At 44.8% G+C, this 17,305-nt stretch overlaps 1 protein-coding gene across 11 annotated transcripts in view; it reads right to left on the bottom strand.

Annotated features, from left to right (window-relative positions):
* The window catches only part of fam172a (family with sequence similarity 172 member A), a 684,886-nt gene that overhangs the window by 330,201 nt on the left and 337,380 nt on the right, over nucleotides 1-17,305 (bottom strand). For 10 of the 11 annotated variants that reach the window (XR_005942765.1, XR_005942766.1, XM_041185659.1 and 7 more), the window contains one exon: nucleotides 10,413-10,532. The exons of the other annotated variant lie outside the window; for it this stretch is intronic. Coding sequence is in view for 8 of the 10 variants with exons in the window: in XM_041185659.1 (XP_041041593.1) it covers nucleotides 10,413-10,532 (120 nt within the window). In the remaining 2 variants the exon portion in view is untranslated. The remainder of the gene's footprint in view (nucleotides 1-10,412; nucleotides 10,533-17,305) is intronic. 11 annotated transcript variants of the gene reach the window in all.

The raw sequence follows: 17,305 nt of genomic DNA, 5'->3' as shown, positions 1-17,305 counted from the left end.
TCCTGTATGTGTTGTACCCACCTTATTCTGCAAGATCGAAGGAAGTGTGTCAGTTAGTGTGGTGCAATCTGTCTGTCATGGTTGAATAGCATGGCAATGTGTGCAAGCTGTGAGATGTGGGTTTAATTCTTGCAGCAATGCTAAATGTGTGAGGGTGAGGTGAAAATATGAATATGAAGTATAAAAGCAAAAATTGCTGAAAAAACTCAGCAGGTCTGACAGCATCTGTGGTGAGAAAGACAGAGTTTACGTTTCGAGTCCAGATGACTCTTCTTCAGGACTAAAGAGAAGTAGAAATGTGGTAAAATATATACAGTTTAAGAGGGGGTGGGACAGATGAAGCTGGATAGGAGACCAGTGATAGGTGGAGGCAAAGGAGATCTAATAAGATCTATCTCTAAGCTGTCCTTGCCCCCAGTTTCATTTTATTCTTCGTCTCATCCGGTGCCTTAACAAGGTACCCCATGCCCACTAGGGCCATTTGTCACTTGTTCATCCTGCTTTCCACTCTTAATGTCACCATTAGCCAATATCACCACTATCAACACCCCTGTGACCTTTTGTTTATGACATCTCCTGCAATCTCACCTTTGCCTGCAACTATCACAGGCCTTCTATCCAGCTTCATATGTCCCACCTCCCTTAAACAGTATATATTTCACCACATCTCTACTTCTCTTTAGTTCTGAAGAAGTGTCATCTGGGCTCAAAACGTAAACTCTGTCTTTCTCTCCACAGATGCTATCAGATCTGCTGAGCTTTTCCAGCAATTTTTGTTTCAGATTTCCAGCATCTGCAGTATTTTGCTTTTATCTTATATTATTATGAGTTATGATTAGTGATTGATAGAGATTGTTGGTTGGTGAGAGATGGGGTTATGGTGCATTGAAGAGGGATATGGCATTTGAAGATGCATTTCCTGGCCTTGATAACTTGAATGAGTTCATTGAACTTCTTTCAGGATTGCATCCAGGTCCTTTTAGCTACTTTGCTGGCATTGGCCTGCATGACTATCTCCTCCCACTGCCATCTGAGAGTTTGTCTGGAGGCCCTTCGGGCTCCCAATGGATATAGGACTCTCTGCCTCTCGCACCAAGGCCTTCAGTTCTGCATCAGACAATCTTGGAATGCTCGTGTTGCCATGCTATTTCATTCCTGTGTCTTTACCTGGCCAAAGTGACTTATACAATGACTTCCATCATCTGCTCCAGTCAAACTGCAGCTCTCCTTTAAGAGGTGCATGCTGGCTTTAAGTAGCGCAGGCTATCTTTAACTCATGCTAGTCTCTCATGATTTTGTGATCCCTGCTCAGCCGTGCAGCAACTCAATAGCATGCTTAGTCCCAGCTGCATGTTGCAATCATTTAAATGAGCAGGCAGCACAAAGTTTGCATGCTGCCTTTATGGGAAGCAATGGGCATGCATTTATCATGCATCATGAATCGTGATAATCCTGCCCAATTTTGCCAAAATACTGTCCGAGATAATCACACACACTTCTGGATCAAATCATGTCAGGCGCTATATTGGTGAGGGTGTTTGCTCAAGTGCAGTGAACACCTCTCAAATATGTGGAGTAGGCAGATCATGCTGTCAATCAGCAAGCAACACTGATTTGGTGCCATCACTTCCATTTTGGAGTACAATGCTCCACAGCTGAACATGTGTTCAGCAGCAGAAAGAAATCCTGTGCTATTTAAATGGATCATCAACTACTTGAAGATGAGTTGCTGGTTGATTTTTTTCTGACTCTAATTCTGATTTTGATTCTCGAAGAGTTTGGTGCTTTCCATAGTTGCACAAGTCCACAGGGAGCGGTGTGGCAAGTGATGAAAGACTTTTTGATGATTTCAAGCTGCTGCATAAATCTGTTGCTTCCAGACATGAGTGCACAAGAAGGTAGAGGGTACAATGGAGCATATGAAGATCAGGTATCTATCCTGATAGAGATTTTTGGTGGGTAAGTGATGAGGGTGTGGTGAATTGAGCAGTGTCTTAGGCTAGTGGTGCAGTTGGTTAAATAGAACTTAAGATATGTTCACTGACCTTGACTACTCATGAGGCCACTAAACGTACAGGACAGCTACCAGCTTCTTGTTCAAAAACAGAATTACCTGGAAAAACTCAGCAGGTCTGGCAGCATCGGCGGAGAAGAAAAGAGTTGACGTTTCGAGTCCTCATGACCCTTCTACAGAACTGAAGAAGTTCTGTTCCTCTCTGCGACAAGATTTCCGTATTTCTCTTTTGCCTTGTTCACCTTCACTGCTTTCCATTTCTCTCCTGGTGTTGAGTTCTGTGGAAGGATCATGAGGACTCAAAACGTCAACTCTTTTTTTCTCCGCCGATACTGCCAGACCTGCTGAGTTTTTCCAAGTAATTCTGTTTTTGTTTTGGATTTCCAGCATCCGCAGTTTTTTGTTTCATACCAGTTTCTTGCTGTCTGATTCTTGGTCTTGACCTCCCTGTCTGCTCCCACTGCCTTCTGAGCATGTGTCCGGAAAGCCCCCTGCAGATATAGGACATCTTTCCTACATTTCACCTCCTCTACCAGGGTCTCTAATTCAGCACCTGAAAACCTTGGAGCCCACACTCTCCCATTTTGTGCTAATCTTCTGTCTTTCTCAGAATCACTTGTAGAACAACCTACAGCATCTGCTGCAGCTAAAATGCACCATGTTTTAAGAGGCACAGACTGGCTGTAGGTGGTGCAGGTAAGCTTTAACTGGTGCTAACCTCTTTTGATTTTGGGTCCCTGCTGAACAGCATGATTAGTGCCTGCTAAACCCTGCAATGATGTCAACAGACAGTGTGCTGCTTGCATCACATTTAACAAGTATGGGTTAATTACTCATCGCAATTGCTGCACCCGTTTCAGGGTCTATTAAATTTAGCCCCCCATATCTTTGATGTATTTTTTGCCTAAAGTAGCTTTCAAAACAAAATAATCATTAATAATTTAAGATGATATATTTAGGCTGATATGATTATAAAATGCCACATATTTTTCACTCTGCAATTTTCCAAAATAGACATGGGCCTGAATTTTTCAGTCGGCGGGTGGGCTCGTGTGGGGGGGGGGGGTCGGGAATCTGACCATCGTTTGTGATCAAGTGCGCACCGGTAATTTACGTGGCAGGCCAATTAAGGCCTGCCCAGCGAAATGCACATCGCCGAGATCAGCAGGAAGGGGTGGGCGGAGGTGGGAGGCCAATGTCCGCCGCGTCCAATGGCGGCCCAGCGGCCTATACAAAAATGGCGTAGGCAGCTGCCTTAAGGCTGCCATTGATTTTGCAGATCAGCGATGCAAACGTCGTCGGTGGACAGGGCAGGAGGGAGGGCAGGTCAGCGGGGCAGTCGGCCCTGAGGTTTTCCGACAAGTGCCTCGCTGCCCTCCTGGAGGAGGTGGCAGCACGCCAAGATATCCTTGTCGCAAGGGATGGGAGTATGAGGCCCTCCCCAACCTAACCAAACATGCCTGGGAGGAAGTGGCATTATGGGTCAGCTCCCAGGACGTGGTGAGGCACACATGGGTGCAGTGCCGCAAGCGGTTTAATGACCTCCTGTGATGAGGAAGGGTGAGTACCGTGTTGGCATGGGTCACTTAGCACTGCAGTTAGGTGCTCCCCACCCCGCCCAAGCTCCGGACCTCAGAGTTCTTAGAGTGTGAGTGGCAAATGTCACAGAAGCAGCATCTGGGCAAGGGGGTGAACCATGACTGCTTGGAATGAGTGTTTTACGGATCCAGTGTCACGAATTGGCTGAGCCCTGTGAGGTTTTCCTCAGGTGGGGGTGGCAAGGCTGCAATGGCAGTGCGCGTATAGGGTAGACTAATCAATGCTCCTCTCTCCTTTCAGGAGAAGACAGCACACTATAATGCAGAGATGCTGCGAACTGGTGGAGGGCCGCCTCACCTTCTAATCCCTACCAGATATGAACAGGAGGCACTGGAGCTGGAGAGGTGCCATGCACCTAGATCAACAAGCCGCAGTGAGGTTAGGTTGCCACAGGGAGGTAAGAGTGCAGTGCACTAAGGTCAGAATGTCTGTCATTGCAACCATTCCATTGTTGACTCTAACAAAAACAAAAAGTGCTGGAAAAACTCAGCAGGTCTGACAGCATCTGTGGAGATAAAGGCAGAGTTAAAGTGTCGCATCCATATGACTCTTCTTCAGAGCTGAAGAAGAGTCATACGGACTCGAAACGTTAACTCTGTCTTTCTCTCCACAGATGCTGTCAGAGCTGCTGAGTTTTTCCAGTACTTTTTGTTTCTGTTTTAGATTTCCAGCATCCGCAGTATTTTGCCTTAACCACTGTTGACTGTATATTGATTTCAGCCTCCAACACGGAATCCCCATTGATAATGGAAAGACATGGGCAGCCTAATCTGGTTGCCAGGTATGCACATTAACAGTGTAACTAGTTCAACTAATCACATGTTCTTTCTTTCAGGCTCACCAGAACACCCTTGGTCTCAGGAGCCTGAAGGACCGGCGCTCACCCCTGAGGGCATGGATGTTCTAAACGCACCAGTGTCACATCCTCTCAGCCAGGCAGGCACCAGCGCAGATACTAGCACCTCGGTGAGAATGAGATCATCGGCTAGTATCTCGTTGCACAGCGGTGAGGGCACTTCACAATCGCTTGAGGTGCAGGCGGAGGCAGAGAGTGCACAGTCGGATGACTGCTGGAGACCAAGAACATGCTCAGTTGGTGGCTGATGATGTGCCTCTGGAATTGTCCCTGAGGCAGCAGATTCTGGAAGTTCAGCTGGGTGTGCGGGAGGATCTGGTGGAAATACATGAGGGAATGCATGCCATGCTCTCTGTTGTGGAGAAGTCCATGCGGAACATGAGCAATGCAATGACCCTCATGGCCGAGCGCACTGCCTCCTCCATGGAGAGAGTGGCAACTCTCAGGAGAGGCTCCTCCAGGAGATCAATCAGGGTTTCCAGGGGATGCGTTCAGATTTGCAAGCCCTCACACCGGCAATGACCTCAGGTGGTCACTGTCAGTGTGGGAGATGGATCGGGCACCCGCAAACATAAACATAAATCACCTTAGGCACATCATGGGCTTATCACTAGTGTTTTTCCTTTCCCTCACTTTTAAGTTGTTTTTAAGTTGTTGTGATGTTGAACATTTTTTCATTTACGTAAATTTATGTAAGCCAGGTTGCAAAGCAGTAAATGCGTTTGTTCTCAACAGGCCTCTGGGTGCTTCAATAGTTCTGCAGGTTAAGGGGAACCCATGATGTTATAAGTTACTTTTTTGTCATTGAACTTGATTGAAATGGCACATAGTGCATGTTGTTCACCAAGCAAATGTTGCTCCCAGGTATCGAGTATGGAGCCTGCAGCCCTGGCATGTGGTAGTGATTTATCTTTGGTAGGCTAGTTGAAGCAGGGTTGGATCAAAGCCTCCCAGGTGTCCCTGCCTCCTTGGAGGTTGCCTAGGTCAGCGTCTATCCCCTCAGTATTCTCCTGTGCGTGCTCGTCCTCGGACTCACTACTGGACTCATCGTCCGCTGCCAGAGCAGCTATGTCCTGATCTTCTTCCTCCACTGTGTCCCCCCCTTTCCAGCGCCATATTGTGGAGAGCGCAGCATGCAACCACTCTCAGTGACACATGATCTGGGGGGTATTGCAGTGCACCCCCTGAACGGTCCAGGCATCGGAAGCGCATCTTGAGAAGACCGATGATTCTCTTTGCCACCACCCTTGTGGAGGCATGGCTCTTATTGTACTGCTGCTGGGCCTCTGTTCTTGAGTGGCGGAGAGCTGTCATGATCCACCTTTTGAGGGGATAGCCCTTATCGCCCATCAGCCATCCATCCAGCCGGGCTGGAGCACTGAAGAGCCTCGGCATCTGGGAGTTTCTCAGGATGTAAGCGTCATGGGAGCTGCCTGGGTACCTTGTACAGACTTGCAGAATCTGCATCCTATGGTTATACATTATCTGCATGTTCACAGATTGGAATCCCTTCCTGTTGACGAAGGCTCCCGGCTCACCTGCTGGCGCCTTGATGGCCATGTGTGCGGTCTATTGCACCCTGGATGCGGGGGATCCCAGCAATTGCAGTAAAGCCTCTGGCTCGCTCTGCCTGACTGGCCTTGTCTGTGCAGTAGTGAATGAAAGTCAATGCATGCCTGAACAGAGCGTCTGTCACCAGCTTGACACCGTGAACAGCTGATTGGGAGACTCCACAAAGATCACCCACTGACCCCTGGAAAGAGTCAGAGACATAGAAGTTGAGGGCCACAGTGACCTTCAGCGCTACTCGCATGGGATGTCCACCCACACAGTTGGAGCTGATCTCAGGGCCGATCATCTGACAGAGATTGATCATCTTGAGAGGCGGAGCCGCCTTCGGCATTGCACCTCTGACATATTGAGGTAGCTGCATCACTGCCTGTAAATCCTAGCAGCAGGACAGTGCCATCTTCTGCAGCCCCTTCCGCCTTGGACTTCCTGTTAGGCCTGTGCTCCTTGCGCCAGCGCCTGTCCTCCCACAGGTGGCTCCCCTGAAAGCCGAATATGGGCTCCTGGCCTCCTCCCCCTTCTGCCCCTCTCTTCCTGAGAGGAGGAGGTCCTCCAGTGGAGACCACAATCCCCATTCCCAGAGTGAATGAAGGCTGTCTGATACCTGGAAGGCCTCAGGTGTCATGGCTCCTCCGGAGTCCTGAAGTGAAGCCTGTTATTTCTGTCAAAGCAGCTCTGAAATGAAATGGAGTTGTCTTGTTCACACAAGCAAGTAGCAGTAAGTAATAATCTAAAGTTCTAACAACTCGTATTAACGAGCCCACTCACCCCTCTTACCCTGCTCGTGGATGAGGTTTTTGAAAATGTGTCCTACCCGCTGTGCCCGTGCAACACCCTGGAAATCACATAAGCTGCGCAAAATTGATTTCAATTGCTGCCTCAAGGGCCTTAACTGGCCCATTATTTAATGGCGGAATTGCCTCCGAACTCATACCGCACCCATCTTCCAAAATATTGCCATTGCGTACAGTGACATCGGGACGCACGCCTGACGTCATCGCGTGTTATTTTACATGCATGTGTGTCAGGCCTGCCCCTGCACGCCAACTATAAAATTCTGCCCATGAGGTTTCCAGGTAAAATGGATGTGAAGCCAACCTCCCAAAAAAGTCTTTTGCTTCCCAGGCTAAATGACATATTTCTGGTGTCTTGAAAATGCAGCTAAAACTGCAATAACACATGAAATGTTAAAACATCACTAGCCTTTAAGAAAATTACAGAAATATATGTTTATAATTATAAAGTATCTATGTAAATGATTATTTCCAAGATTTTGATTTTTTTTTAAAAATTAACTGGTTCCTGACAACATATGGAGTGTAAAATTTCATTTTCAAGGACCTACAGCTTGTAAATATTTTACAATAGTTGAAAAACTGAAGTACACCACAAAAAAGACCTCTTTAAGTTACAGAGTGTGTATTGAAGGGAAAGAGACATACTGTCCTAAAATGATTAATAGTGGCACCCATTAATTTGAAGAAATAATGATACATCAATGTCAACTTTTTTTAAAGTTCTGGTTTCTTTGTGCCAGATATTAGATGTGCCTGTGGATGCATTATGTCATGCCATTCATGCATTCAGCCCCTGCACTGCAAGAAGTCTTGAGAACTTGTTCCTCCCACTACCCTCTTTTCCTGAAAAAAACATCTTTATAACTTCTCATTTACTTGTTACTTCCTGAACCAAGACCAGAATGCCTTGTGGAAGACTTTAGCCCAGCCTGGGATAAATTCACAGGCTCAGGGCCATCTTCACCCTGTAGCCCCAAGGTCAGATGTCAAGCCTTGCTCTGAGACATCTGGATGCATTATAGTAAAGAACAAAAGTGGAAAAAATATCCACCAGTGTGATGAGAGACATAGACAGAAAGAATGTCAAACTGGTCATCCACTGCCCTTCATTTCAGTCTTTAGGTGGAAAGACTTTGTAATTGTTTAGTCTGAGGACAAACACCATTTACCATATCCATAGGCAACACCAATACTTCACTGACTAAAGGTCAATCATCTCACTTTCCATTTCAAAATTGCAATACGATTTTAATTTAGTTCCTAGGAAATTTTCAAAAATTTATTGCCAAGTCCAAAAAAACACAAATTTAACATTTTACTAAACATCTATTGTGTTCTCACCATGCAAAATAGCATGTTTAAACTTGAGGATTCATATGAATTTGTATTTAATTTTGCATCATTGTAAAACAGTATTCCAATATTCTTTTTTGGCAGTGAAGTTAAGTACAAGTTCCCATCAATTCTGCCTTTCATTGATGTAGTATGCAGTACACTCATGTTAACAAAGTTTTATAATTTTTCCTTTGCCTATGCAATGCTGTAATGACCCCAAAAATTAGTTATGACATAGAATAAACTTTATTTTCATCTGTTTGAGACACTGATATATTTATCACCCTATAGTTTGCTTATAACATTGTAGATTATTGCAACAGGATCACGGAAGATAAATCTCTGAACTATTGTACTTTATTAAAAAATATATTTTTGATTTTATCTTTAATAAAACAAATTATTAAAAAAACTTTCCTCAGTTTAGCAAATTTATTCAGTGAGCAGCTAAACCACACAGATTAAAAAATTCCAGTTTGTGCTGAGTTAATTGATCTTAGCAGCCCTAGCAATACTTAAGCATTACTTATTTAGACAAGAAAAAGTTAAGCCAGTGCTCTGACTCCTGACAATTATTCTCTAACCATGCTGAAAATGTGCATCATAGACATCTGGTGCAGACAGGATCAGGGTCTACCATTTTCCCCGGGGTAGAATAGCCTGTGACATATCATGTTCAAGAATCATACATGAATAATAGTACCAGTGGAGTCTACAACACTGAAACAGCCCATTCTGCCCAACCGATCTTTGCCGGCATTTATGTAGGAACCTTCTTCCAATCTTCTTCTAGCTCCACCAAAGTATTCTCTCTCATGTGCTTATCAAGCTTCCCCTTAAATGCATCTATGCTTTTTGCCTTAAACTAATTCCTGTGGTAGCACAATCCAAGTTTTTACCATTCTTTGGGTAAAGAAGTTTCTCCTGAATTCCTACTGAATTCATTCATGACCATCTTATATTTATGATCTCTAGCTTTGGACTGTTGTACAAGTGTAAACTTTTTTTTCTATTCCTACCCTATTAAACCCTTTGATAATCTTAAAGACCTTGATCAGGTTACCCCCTCAACCTTCTGAGAGAAAAGAGGCCCAGCCTGTTCAACTTTTCTTGATAAGTATAACCTCCCAGATCTGGTATCATTTTAATGATACTTTTTGCTCCTTCTCCAGTGCCCCTCCATCTATTTTGAAATATAGAGGCCAGAACTTGCACAGCACTCAAAAGTATGATCAAATTAAGCTTTTATGCAACTGCAACAGAACTTCAGTGCTCTTCAATCCTGTCACTCTAAAAATAATCCCCAGGGCTTTTTGACTTTTTTAATGGCACTATTAACCTGCTTTGTTACTTTTAGTCATTTGTGTATCTGTACTCCTAGATTTCTTTGCTCCTGTACCTCATTTGGACTCTTATTATCGAAGCAGTATGTGGCCTCCTTTTCTTGCTACTAAGACACAGAACCTCACATTTAGCTACACTGAAGTTTATTTGCCAATTATGTGCCCAATTGGAACTGTACTGCATAAAAAATCATTGATACCAGGAGAGGAGAGAAGTTTGGCAGTGAAAAAAAATGGGCAAGAAAAAGAAAGATCATAGAACTTTCTCAAAACCATGCCAAATTCTTTCTACAAAATACGATAAAGATGAAACAAATATTGGGTCTTCTCCAAATAAATTATTTTTAAAATGCCCATTTCTTGTTTGATGGAGGAGGTATTACAATATTGTTTACAATGAAATTATCCCTGTCTTTTTTCCGATTTTCCTATTGTAACCCATACAATAATGTTTTATCATCTATGGCAGAAATCCAACTGTTTCCCAGTTTACATTAAACTGCCCATTAATCTCGAAATAATTTCCATTCTAATCAAAGAATAATTAACATTTTCATCCAAAGAAGACAGAAAACAAATAGTAAGGAACATTAAAACCACATTCACTTAACAAACCTGTTTTAGCTATTATACACCTATTTTGGCATTAAAGATTATATTGCAAAAAGAAGTCACATAAATGCATTTGCCCATGTCCAGTGTATTGGTGATGAAAACACAAAAAAAATTAGGATTAAAACGCAGCTTGGTTGATATCTTGAAAATTTAGGCATAAAAATCACTTTTACATTGTTTAATTTAGCAAGAACTACAGTATGCTTAGGCTATCTCAAGTCTGCAATAAAAAAAAAACAAGCATCATATTTGGTCCCATCTGGCAGTGAAAACAAGGTACTTACTAACTCCACAAACACCAAGCCACCGTAACTGTGGGCAACAAATACTACATTCTTGGCAGAAGATCGAGAAATGAAGTGATCCCAGACATAGAGTGTGTGTTCTTCTGGAGTGCCATTATCCTGCAAAAGGAATGGAGAAAAAAAGAATGCAAATCCAAGTTGAAGAATCATGCTACTTACTGGTGAATGAGTGTTTGGGGGAATCTGGAGAGCGTATGTTTCTTGAAAAAAATTATTTTTTGGCTATAATTTAAATTAAATGAGATAGATTTTAAGCCACTCTAGAGGCATCTTAAAGTAGCTACCAACAATAAATATTTATAGACTTATAAAACCTTCCAGCACAGGAGACTATTCATTCCACCATGACTGTGCCAGCTTTCTAAGTACAATATACAATACAATCTCTTGCCCTTACATCATACTCTGAACAAAAACACATATTTATCCATTTCCTTTAAAAAGATATTAATCGATTATGTTTTCACAGTTAACAACTGTCTGCTTAAAAAGACTTTCCAAACTTCTCGCTTCACTCTTTTGGTAATAAATTATCCCCAGTGTTTACAGATTAACTGACCAGATGGGGCTAAATAATGCACTATGGTGCAGCGGACAGGAACTGCACCCGGAAGTGGGCAGCCTTCCAACTTCCAGGTCTGCCAAATAAAACGGCAAATAGGCTAATTGGGAGTGGAGGGCGGGTTGAGGGGCAAAGGAAGTGGGGGTTCTGCCCAATCGGTCTGGGAGGGTGGGGTATCCAGCATCAGAGGTCGATGACCGTGACACAGAACGATGTCATGGCCGGTCATTTAAAGGGCCATCTGGCACAGGGCAGAACCAGGTGACACAGCAAATGTGTTTCAATAGAATGATACTTCAGCATTTTTGACCTGGAGATATTTGCAGGCCTTTTAGGTAATTGTGCATCTCTTTAAGCTTTCCCTGAAATGTCCCATTGTTTGCTACAGATCACAGGTGGCATTAAACTTGTGGATTAACAAGGTTTCATGATCATAACATAGAGAAGTGGTCTAGTTATTGCATGTATCCATTCGGAGATGTCCAAGGCAAGGGGGGTGAGGGGAGAGGCAGGGAAGAAGGGTCAAAGTAGCCCCATGATTTGACAAGGACTCTGTGAGCCCTCCTCCTGGCTGTGTCCAGCCGCGCGAGCTACTAATGCCAGCTGACAAGAAGAGGAGACTTCTGTCTTTAAGATGTGCAGCCTGGGAGGAGGTTGCTGCTGAGGTCAGCAGTGTTGGCCAGGTGAGGTGCACATGGACGCAATGCCAGAAGAGGCTCAATGACCCCCTGAGGTTGGCTGGGGTAAGTTTTCAGTTTCTGTATTCTTGTGCCAGGAAGCTACAGGTGTGAATGCTGGGGGCATGTGCATTTGTCAAGGCAGCATGATGCAACAAAGGCAATGGTGTTAGTGCCAATGTCTGTATACACTTATCGCTTTGGTCCAGGTGGAATTGCAGGGCTGGGAGACTGTGCAGATGATGAAGGTGGACAGCATCTTGCTGCCAAGCATTGTGTTGATCACGTGTAGGCAGGATGACATAAAATAACCTAACAGGGTCAGTGATTGCGAAGTTGCACCAGTTTTCAGGAGAACGTGACCATAATGCATAAATATGATTATGACCATAAAGAGAGGCCAAACTGGAAGGGGTGTTCCAGACCTGGTGATTCTGATGCCGTTCGAGGAGGAAGTTCTCATGCTCTCTGCGTCCATGGCCTCCAGGTCGATTGGCAGAGGCAAGATTGAAAGAAGGTATGGATCTGGTAAGATTGCAAATGGCTGAAACTGGGAGAAAGGGGGCTAGGAAAAGTGGGAGGTATGATTGATGTCTGGCAGGATTGAATTAAAGACATAAATCTTAGCCTGAGGCTAAAATCCAGGGCAGCTTCATAGTCAAAAGTTTTGGACGTTGCTACAAGTGTGTATAGTATTTGTATCGTCTCATATCTAATGATGCATATGACTGTAAAGTTTCTGAGCATTGTGACCTCACACAGCCATGGAAAGGCTTTTGAAGACTACAACACCCTTTCTTCTAACTCTCTGGCACAGGTGAGCCCTTTTCCACTGACCCAAATTTCACTGCAGGGCCATCATTTTCCTCTGGATTGAGGAAAAATCCTCAGAGGAAGCACTGTCACATCCTCTTTCTGGCCCAAGCATCAGCGCAGATACTGGCACATTGGCAGGGGTTAGCAAATCGGGACAAGGGCAGGCACAATCTGGTGAGGCCACTTCACATTCGCACGTGCAGCTGCCAGAGAGTGTGGTGGAGCAGGCCTCAGGCAGTCAGAGGAGTGCCCAAGGTGATTTAGAGGGTTGTGTCCTCTGACCTGGACTGTGGAGGTGTCCAGCCAGGCCATGTGCACCTGTGATCACCCACTCTTCAGAGCACCAAACGTCTTCCATAGACAGACTGCAGACTGCCCTGGAAGGGCAAACCGAGTGTAATGCAGAATCAATTGTAGGGATGCGTTCCGAAGTGCACACCACCGCCCTGGCTCTGAGCTCAGGGGCCCATAGCTCAGGGCGATAGGGTGATTGGAAGCATGGGTGCCAAGCCAGCTCCTCAGGCCTCACGGGAAGGCATGGAGGACCACATGGACCTAGTGGCAGAGGGTGATTGCCAGCTGCCACCATCTGGAAGCACTTCTTCTGATTGGGGCAGCATCTCCTCTGTCCATCTGCCATTTACTCAGTCCCTGTCCAGAGATGCAGCAACAGAAACTCCTCCTGTCTTTCAGCAGCAGTCTTCTAACATGGTGGGCTGCTCAATGCTTCAGTCACGCAGAGTACACCTGCTGAAGTCATCCAGGGCAAGGAAGGTAGCAGATCAGCAGCCTCTCTCCAGTGCAGTTGTAAGTGAGGGGTAGTCAACAAGAGGGTCACATGGGTGCGTTCCTTATGCCTGTTAATATAAAATCTCATAATTCATGTAAATAAACCATGACTTCATTGTCCCTTATGCAGAGGTTGTTTTAATGTTACTGCTGTTGAACCTCTTTAGGGAGATATACATTAGCTTTAATATTTTGAAGCAGGTCAGGATGCATCGAGTGTCAATAACTGGACAGGGTAAGTATGTTGACAGGACGGTGACATGAGTCTCACATTCCACAAGGCTCCATGTACCCTTAAAAGCCTGCAATCGCCGCAAACCCTCTGGTTCTTTCCAGTTGATTCTGGCCATCCAATGTGAAAGAGATGTAATTTCCTGTTCTTCTGAACATAGCATCAGTGAAGACCTTAATGCAGTGGTGTGCAGCAGGCTGCGATATGCCACTGTGGTCTCCACATGCTGCCTGAAAGGTCCCTGTCCCAAAGAAGTCATGTGTGACATTGACCTTGACAGTTACAGGCATTGGGTGACTCCCGCAAGGCAGTTGTATGAAATCTCCCCCTGCCAGCATGTCACAAAGGGACATGGCTGTGGCTATTGAGAGCCTGAGCCTCCTCTTGCATTGTATTTTGGACATCTGCAAATAGCTCAGTCTCTGCCTATATACCAGAAAGGCTGCATAAGTCCTTTTATGCCTCCATTGGGGATTCGTGATGGCTTTAACACCTTCTGGGTCTGGCGCAGCTCTGCCACCTCATGCACCACCAGTGCATCCTGGATGTCCTGATGTACCCTTCTTGTGTCACTTTCCTCCTCTTCATCTTCCTCACTGGAGGTTGTATCTCCCATAGAACACATGATGTATTATTCCAGTCAATTGCCAGACTAATGAGCTTAAATACTCAATTTAATGACATTTGAATAATACAGGTGGGCTCCAATTTTCAGCCCTGCCCGCCAGCCCTATTATCTGGAACTGGCATGATGGCGTTGGCAACGCAACCTGACATCATCACACCCGATAATACGCCAGCATCTACGCATAATGCTGCCATTTTCAGAGCATATTATTCAGCCCATGGTTTGTTTCTTTCAATTCGGTGTAAAGAGTTACTTGGGCATCCTGCACAGCGAAAAGTCAGGCGTGTGGATCCATAACAAGACCTGCCAGAGAAGGTTTACCAGGCTAATACCTTGAATGGATGGGTTGTCTTATGAGGAAAAGTTGGGCAGACTAGGCTTGTATCCACTGAAGTTCAGAAGAATAAGAGGCAATTTGATTAAAACATATAAGATCCTGAGGGGTCTGACAAGCTGGATGTGGAGAGGATGTTTCCACTTGCGGAAGAATCTAGAACTAGGGGCCATTGTATAAGAATAAGGGGTCGCCCATTTAAAACAGAGATGAGGAGAAATTTATTCACTGAGGGTTGACAGTCTTTGGACTCTTCTTGAAAAGGTGGAGGAAGAAGAGTCTTTGAATATTTTTAAGGCAGAGGTGGATAGATTCTTGGCAAGCAGGGGGGTGATTGGTTATCGGTGGTAGGTGGGATGCAGATTTCAGGTTACTATCAGATAAGCCATGATCTTATTAAATGGCGGAGCAGACTCGAGTGGCTAAACGGCCTAATCCTGCTCCTTTTGCATATGTACCTGTCTGTTCTTCCTCTATGCATCACTACCAACAAATCATTTATATCCAAGTGCAATATGAGGAAAAATATTCCCCATAAGGTGTAGTTACCTGCCACAGTTTTTCTTATCATCATGACATTTCCCCAGCCCAGTCTAATTATTTTAAGTGCTTAAAAAAAACTGATTGTAAAGCCAGATCATAACATCTGCCCCGATTTATTCGACAGCAGCTGCTGGTAATGATTCTGTTATCCTCATTTACAATTCCAGTAGACATATCTTCTGTTTCTTTTCTTCCCCTATTGCCATCTCCTTTTGCCTTGCACCAGCATCACAGAATCATACAGTGCAGAAGAGGCCCTTCAAGTCTGCACCGCCATGTAAGAAACACTTGACCTACCTACCTAATCCCATTTACCAGCACTTGGCCCATTGCCTTGAATGTTATGACATGCCAAGTGCTCATCCAGGTAGTTTTTAAAGGATGTGAGGCAACTCGCCTCCACCACCCTCCCAGGCAACCCATTCCAGACCATCACCACCCCCTGGGTAAAAACGTTTTTCCTCACATCCCACCTAAACCTCCTGCCCCTCACTTTGAACTTGTGTGCCCTCGTGACTAACTCTTCAACTAAGGGGAACAGCTGCTCCCTATCCACCCTGTCCATGCCCCTCAACCAGGTCGCCCCTCAGTCTTCTCTGCTCCAACGAAAAAAACCCAAGTCTATCCTACTTCTCTTCATAGCTTAAATGTTTCATCCCAGGCAACATCCTGGTGAATCTCCTCTGCACCTCCTCCAGTGCAATCACATCCTTTCTATAATGTGGCAATCAGAACTACACACAGTACTCCAGCTATGGCTTCATCAAGATTCTGTACAACTCCAACATGATCTCTCTACTTTTGTAATCTATGCCTCGATTGATAAAAGCAAGTGTGCCATATGCCTTTTACACCACCCCACTAACATGCCCTTCGGCCTTCAGAAATCTATGGACACACACACCAAGGTCCCTTTGTTCCTCAGAACTTCCTAGTGTCATGCCCTTCATTAAATACTTCTTTGTCAAATTACTCCTTTTAAAGTGTATCACTTCATACTTTTCAGGGTTAAATTCCATATGCCACATAACTGCCCATTTGACCAACCCGTCTGTATCTTCCTGTAGCCCAAGGCACTCAACCTCACTGTTAACCACCCAGCCAATCTTTGTGTTATCTGCAAACTTACTAATCCTACACCCCACATAGTCATCTATGTCATTTATATAAATGACAAATATTAGGGGACCCAGCACAGATCCCAGTGGTACGCCATTGGACACTGGCTTCCAGTCACGAAAGCAGCCTTCTGTCATCACCCTCTGTCTCCTACAACTGAGCCAATTTTGAACCCACCTTATCAAATTATCCTGTATCCCATGTACATTTGCCTTCATTATAAGTCTCCAATGTGGGACCTTGTCCAAGGCTTTGCTGAAATCCATTTAAACGACATCAACTGCACTAGCCTGATCTACACACCTGGTCACCTCCTCAAAAAATTCAATCAAATTTGTTAGGTATGACCTCCCTCTGACAAAGCCTTGCTGACAATGCCTGATCAAACCTTGTCTCTCCAAGTGGAGATAGATTCTCTCCTTCAGAATTTTCTCCAATAGCTTCCCTACCACTGACGTGAGACTCACTGGCCTGTAGTTCCCTGGCTTATTTCTACAACCCCTCTTAAATAACGGAAACACATTAGCTGTTCTCCAGTCCTCTGGCGCCAACAACCCCCCTGGCCAGAGAGGAATTAAAAATTTGGGTCAGAGCCCCTGCGATCTCCTCCCTTGCCTCCCTCAGCAGTCTGGGACACAGGTCATCCGGACCTGGAGACTTGTCCACTTTTAAGCCTGCCAACATCTCCAATACCTTGTCACTCCATATATCAATTTGCTCAAGAACCTCGCAGTCTCTCTCCCCGAGTTCCATAACTTCATCCTCATTTTCTTGGGTGAAGACGGATGTGGAGTATTCGTTTAATGCTCTACCGATGTCCTCTGGCTCCACCCATAGATTGCCCCCTTGGTCCCTAATGGGCCCTACTCTTTCCCTGGTTATCCTCTTCCCATTGATATACTGATAGAATATCTTGGGACTTTCCCTACTTTTACCAGCCAAAATGACAGTAAGTTTGCTCCTTCGTCAGTGCTCAGAAATAATTTGTTCTTTTTTTTAAAACCATAAAGGTAATCATGTCTGAACTCAAGAAGCAGACCACAGACATAAGCATAGGAGGGAAAACAAGAGGGATGGTATTGAAGACAGCGCTTATGACTGAGGACAAAACAAGAAACAACAAGCCAAATTTTCATCTTAGAAGTGGATAGGCAACCCATGACCCTCCACCG

Source organism: Carcharodon carcharias, chromosome 4 (assembly GCF_017639515.1).
Source record: "Carcharodon carcharias isolate sCarCar2 chromosome 4, sCarCar2.pri, whole genome shotgun sequence".
Classification (NCBI taxonomy): domain Eukaryota; kingdom Metazoa; phylum Chordata; class Chondrichthyes; order Lamniformes; family Lamnidae; genus Carcharodon; species Carcharodon carcharias.
The sequence above is the reverse complement of the archived record's forward strand: the minus strand, read 5'-3'. Positions and strand labels throughout refer to the sequence as shown.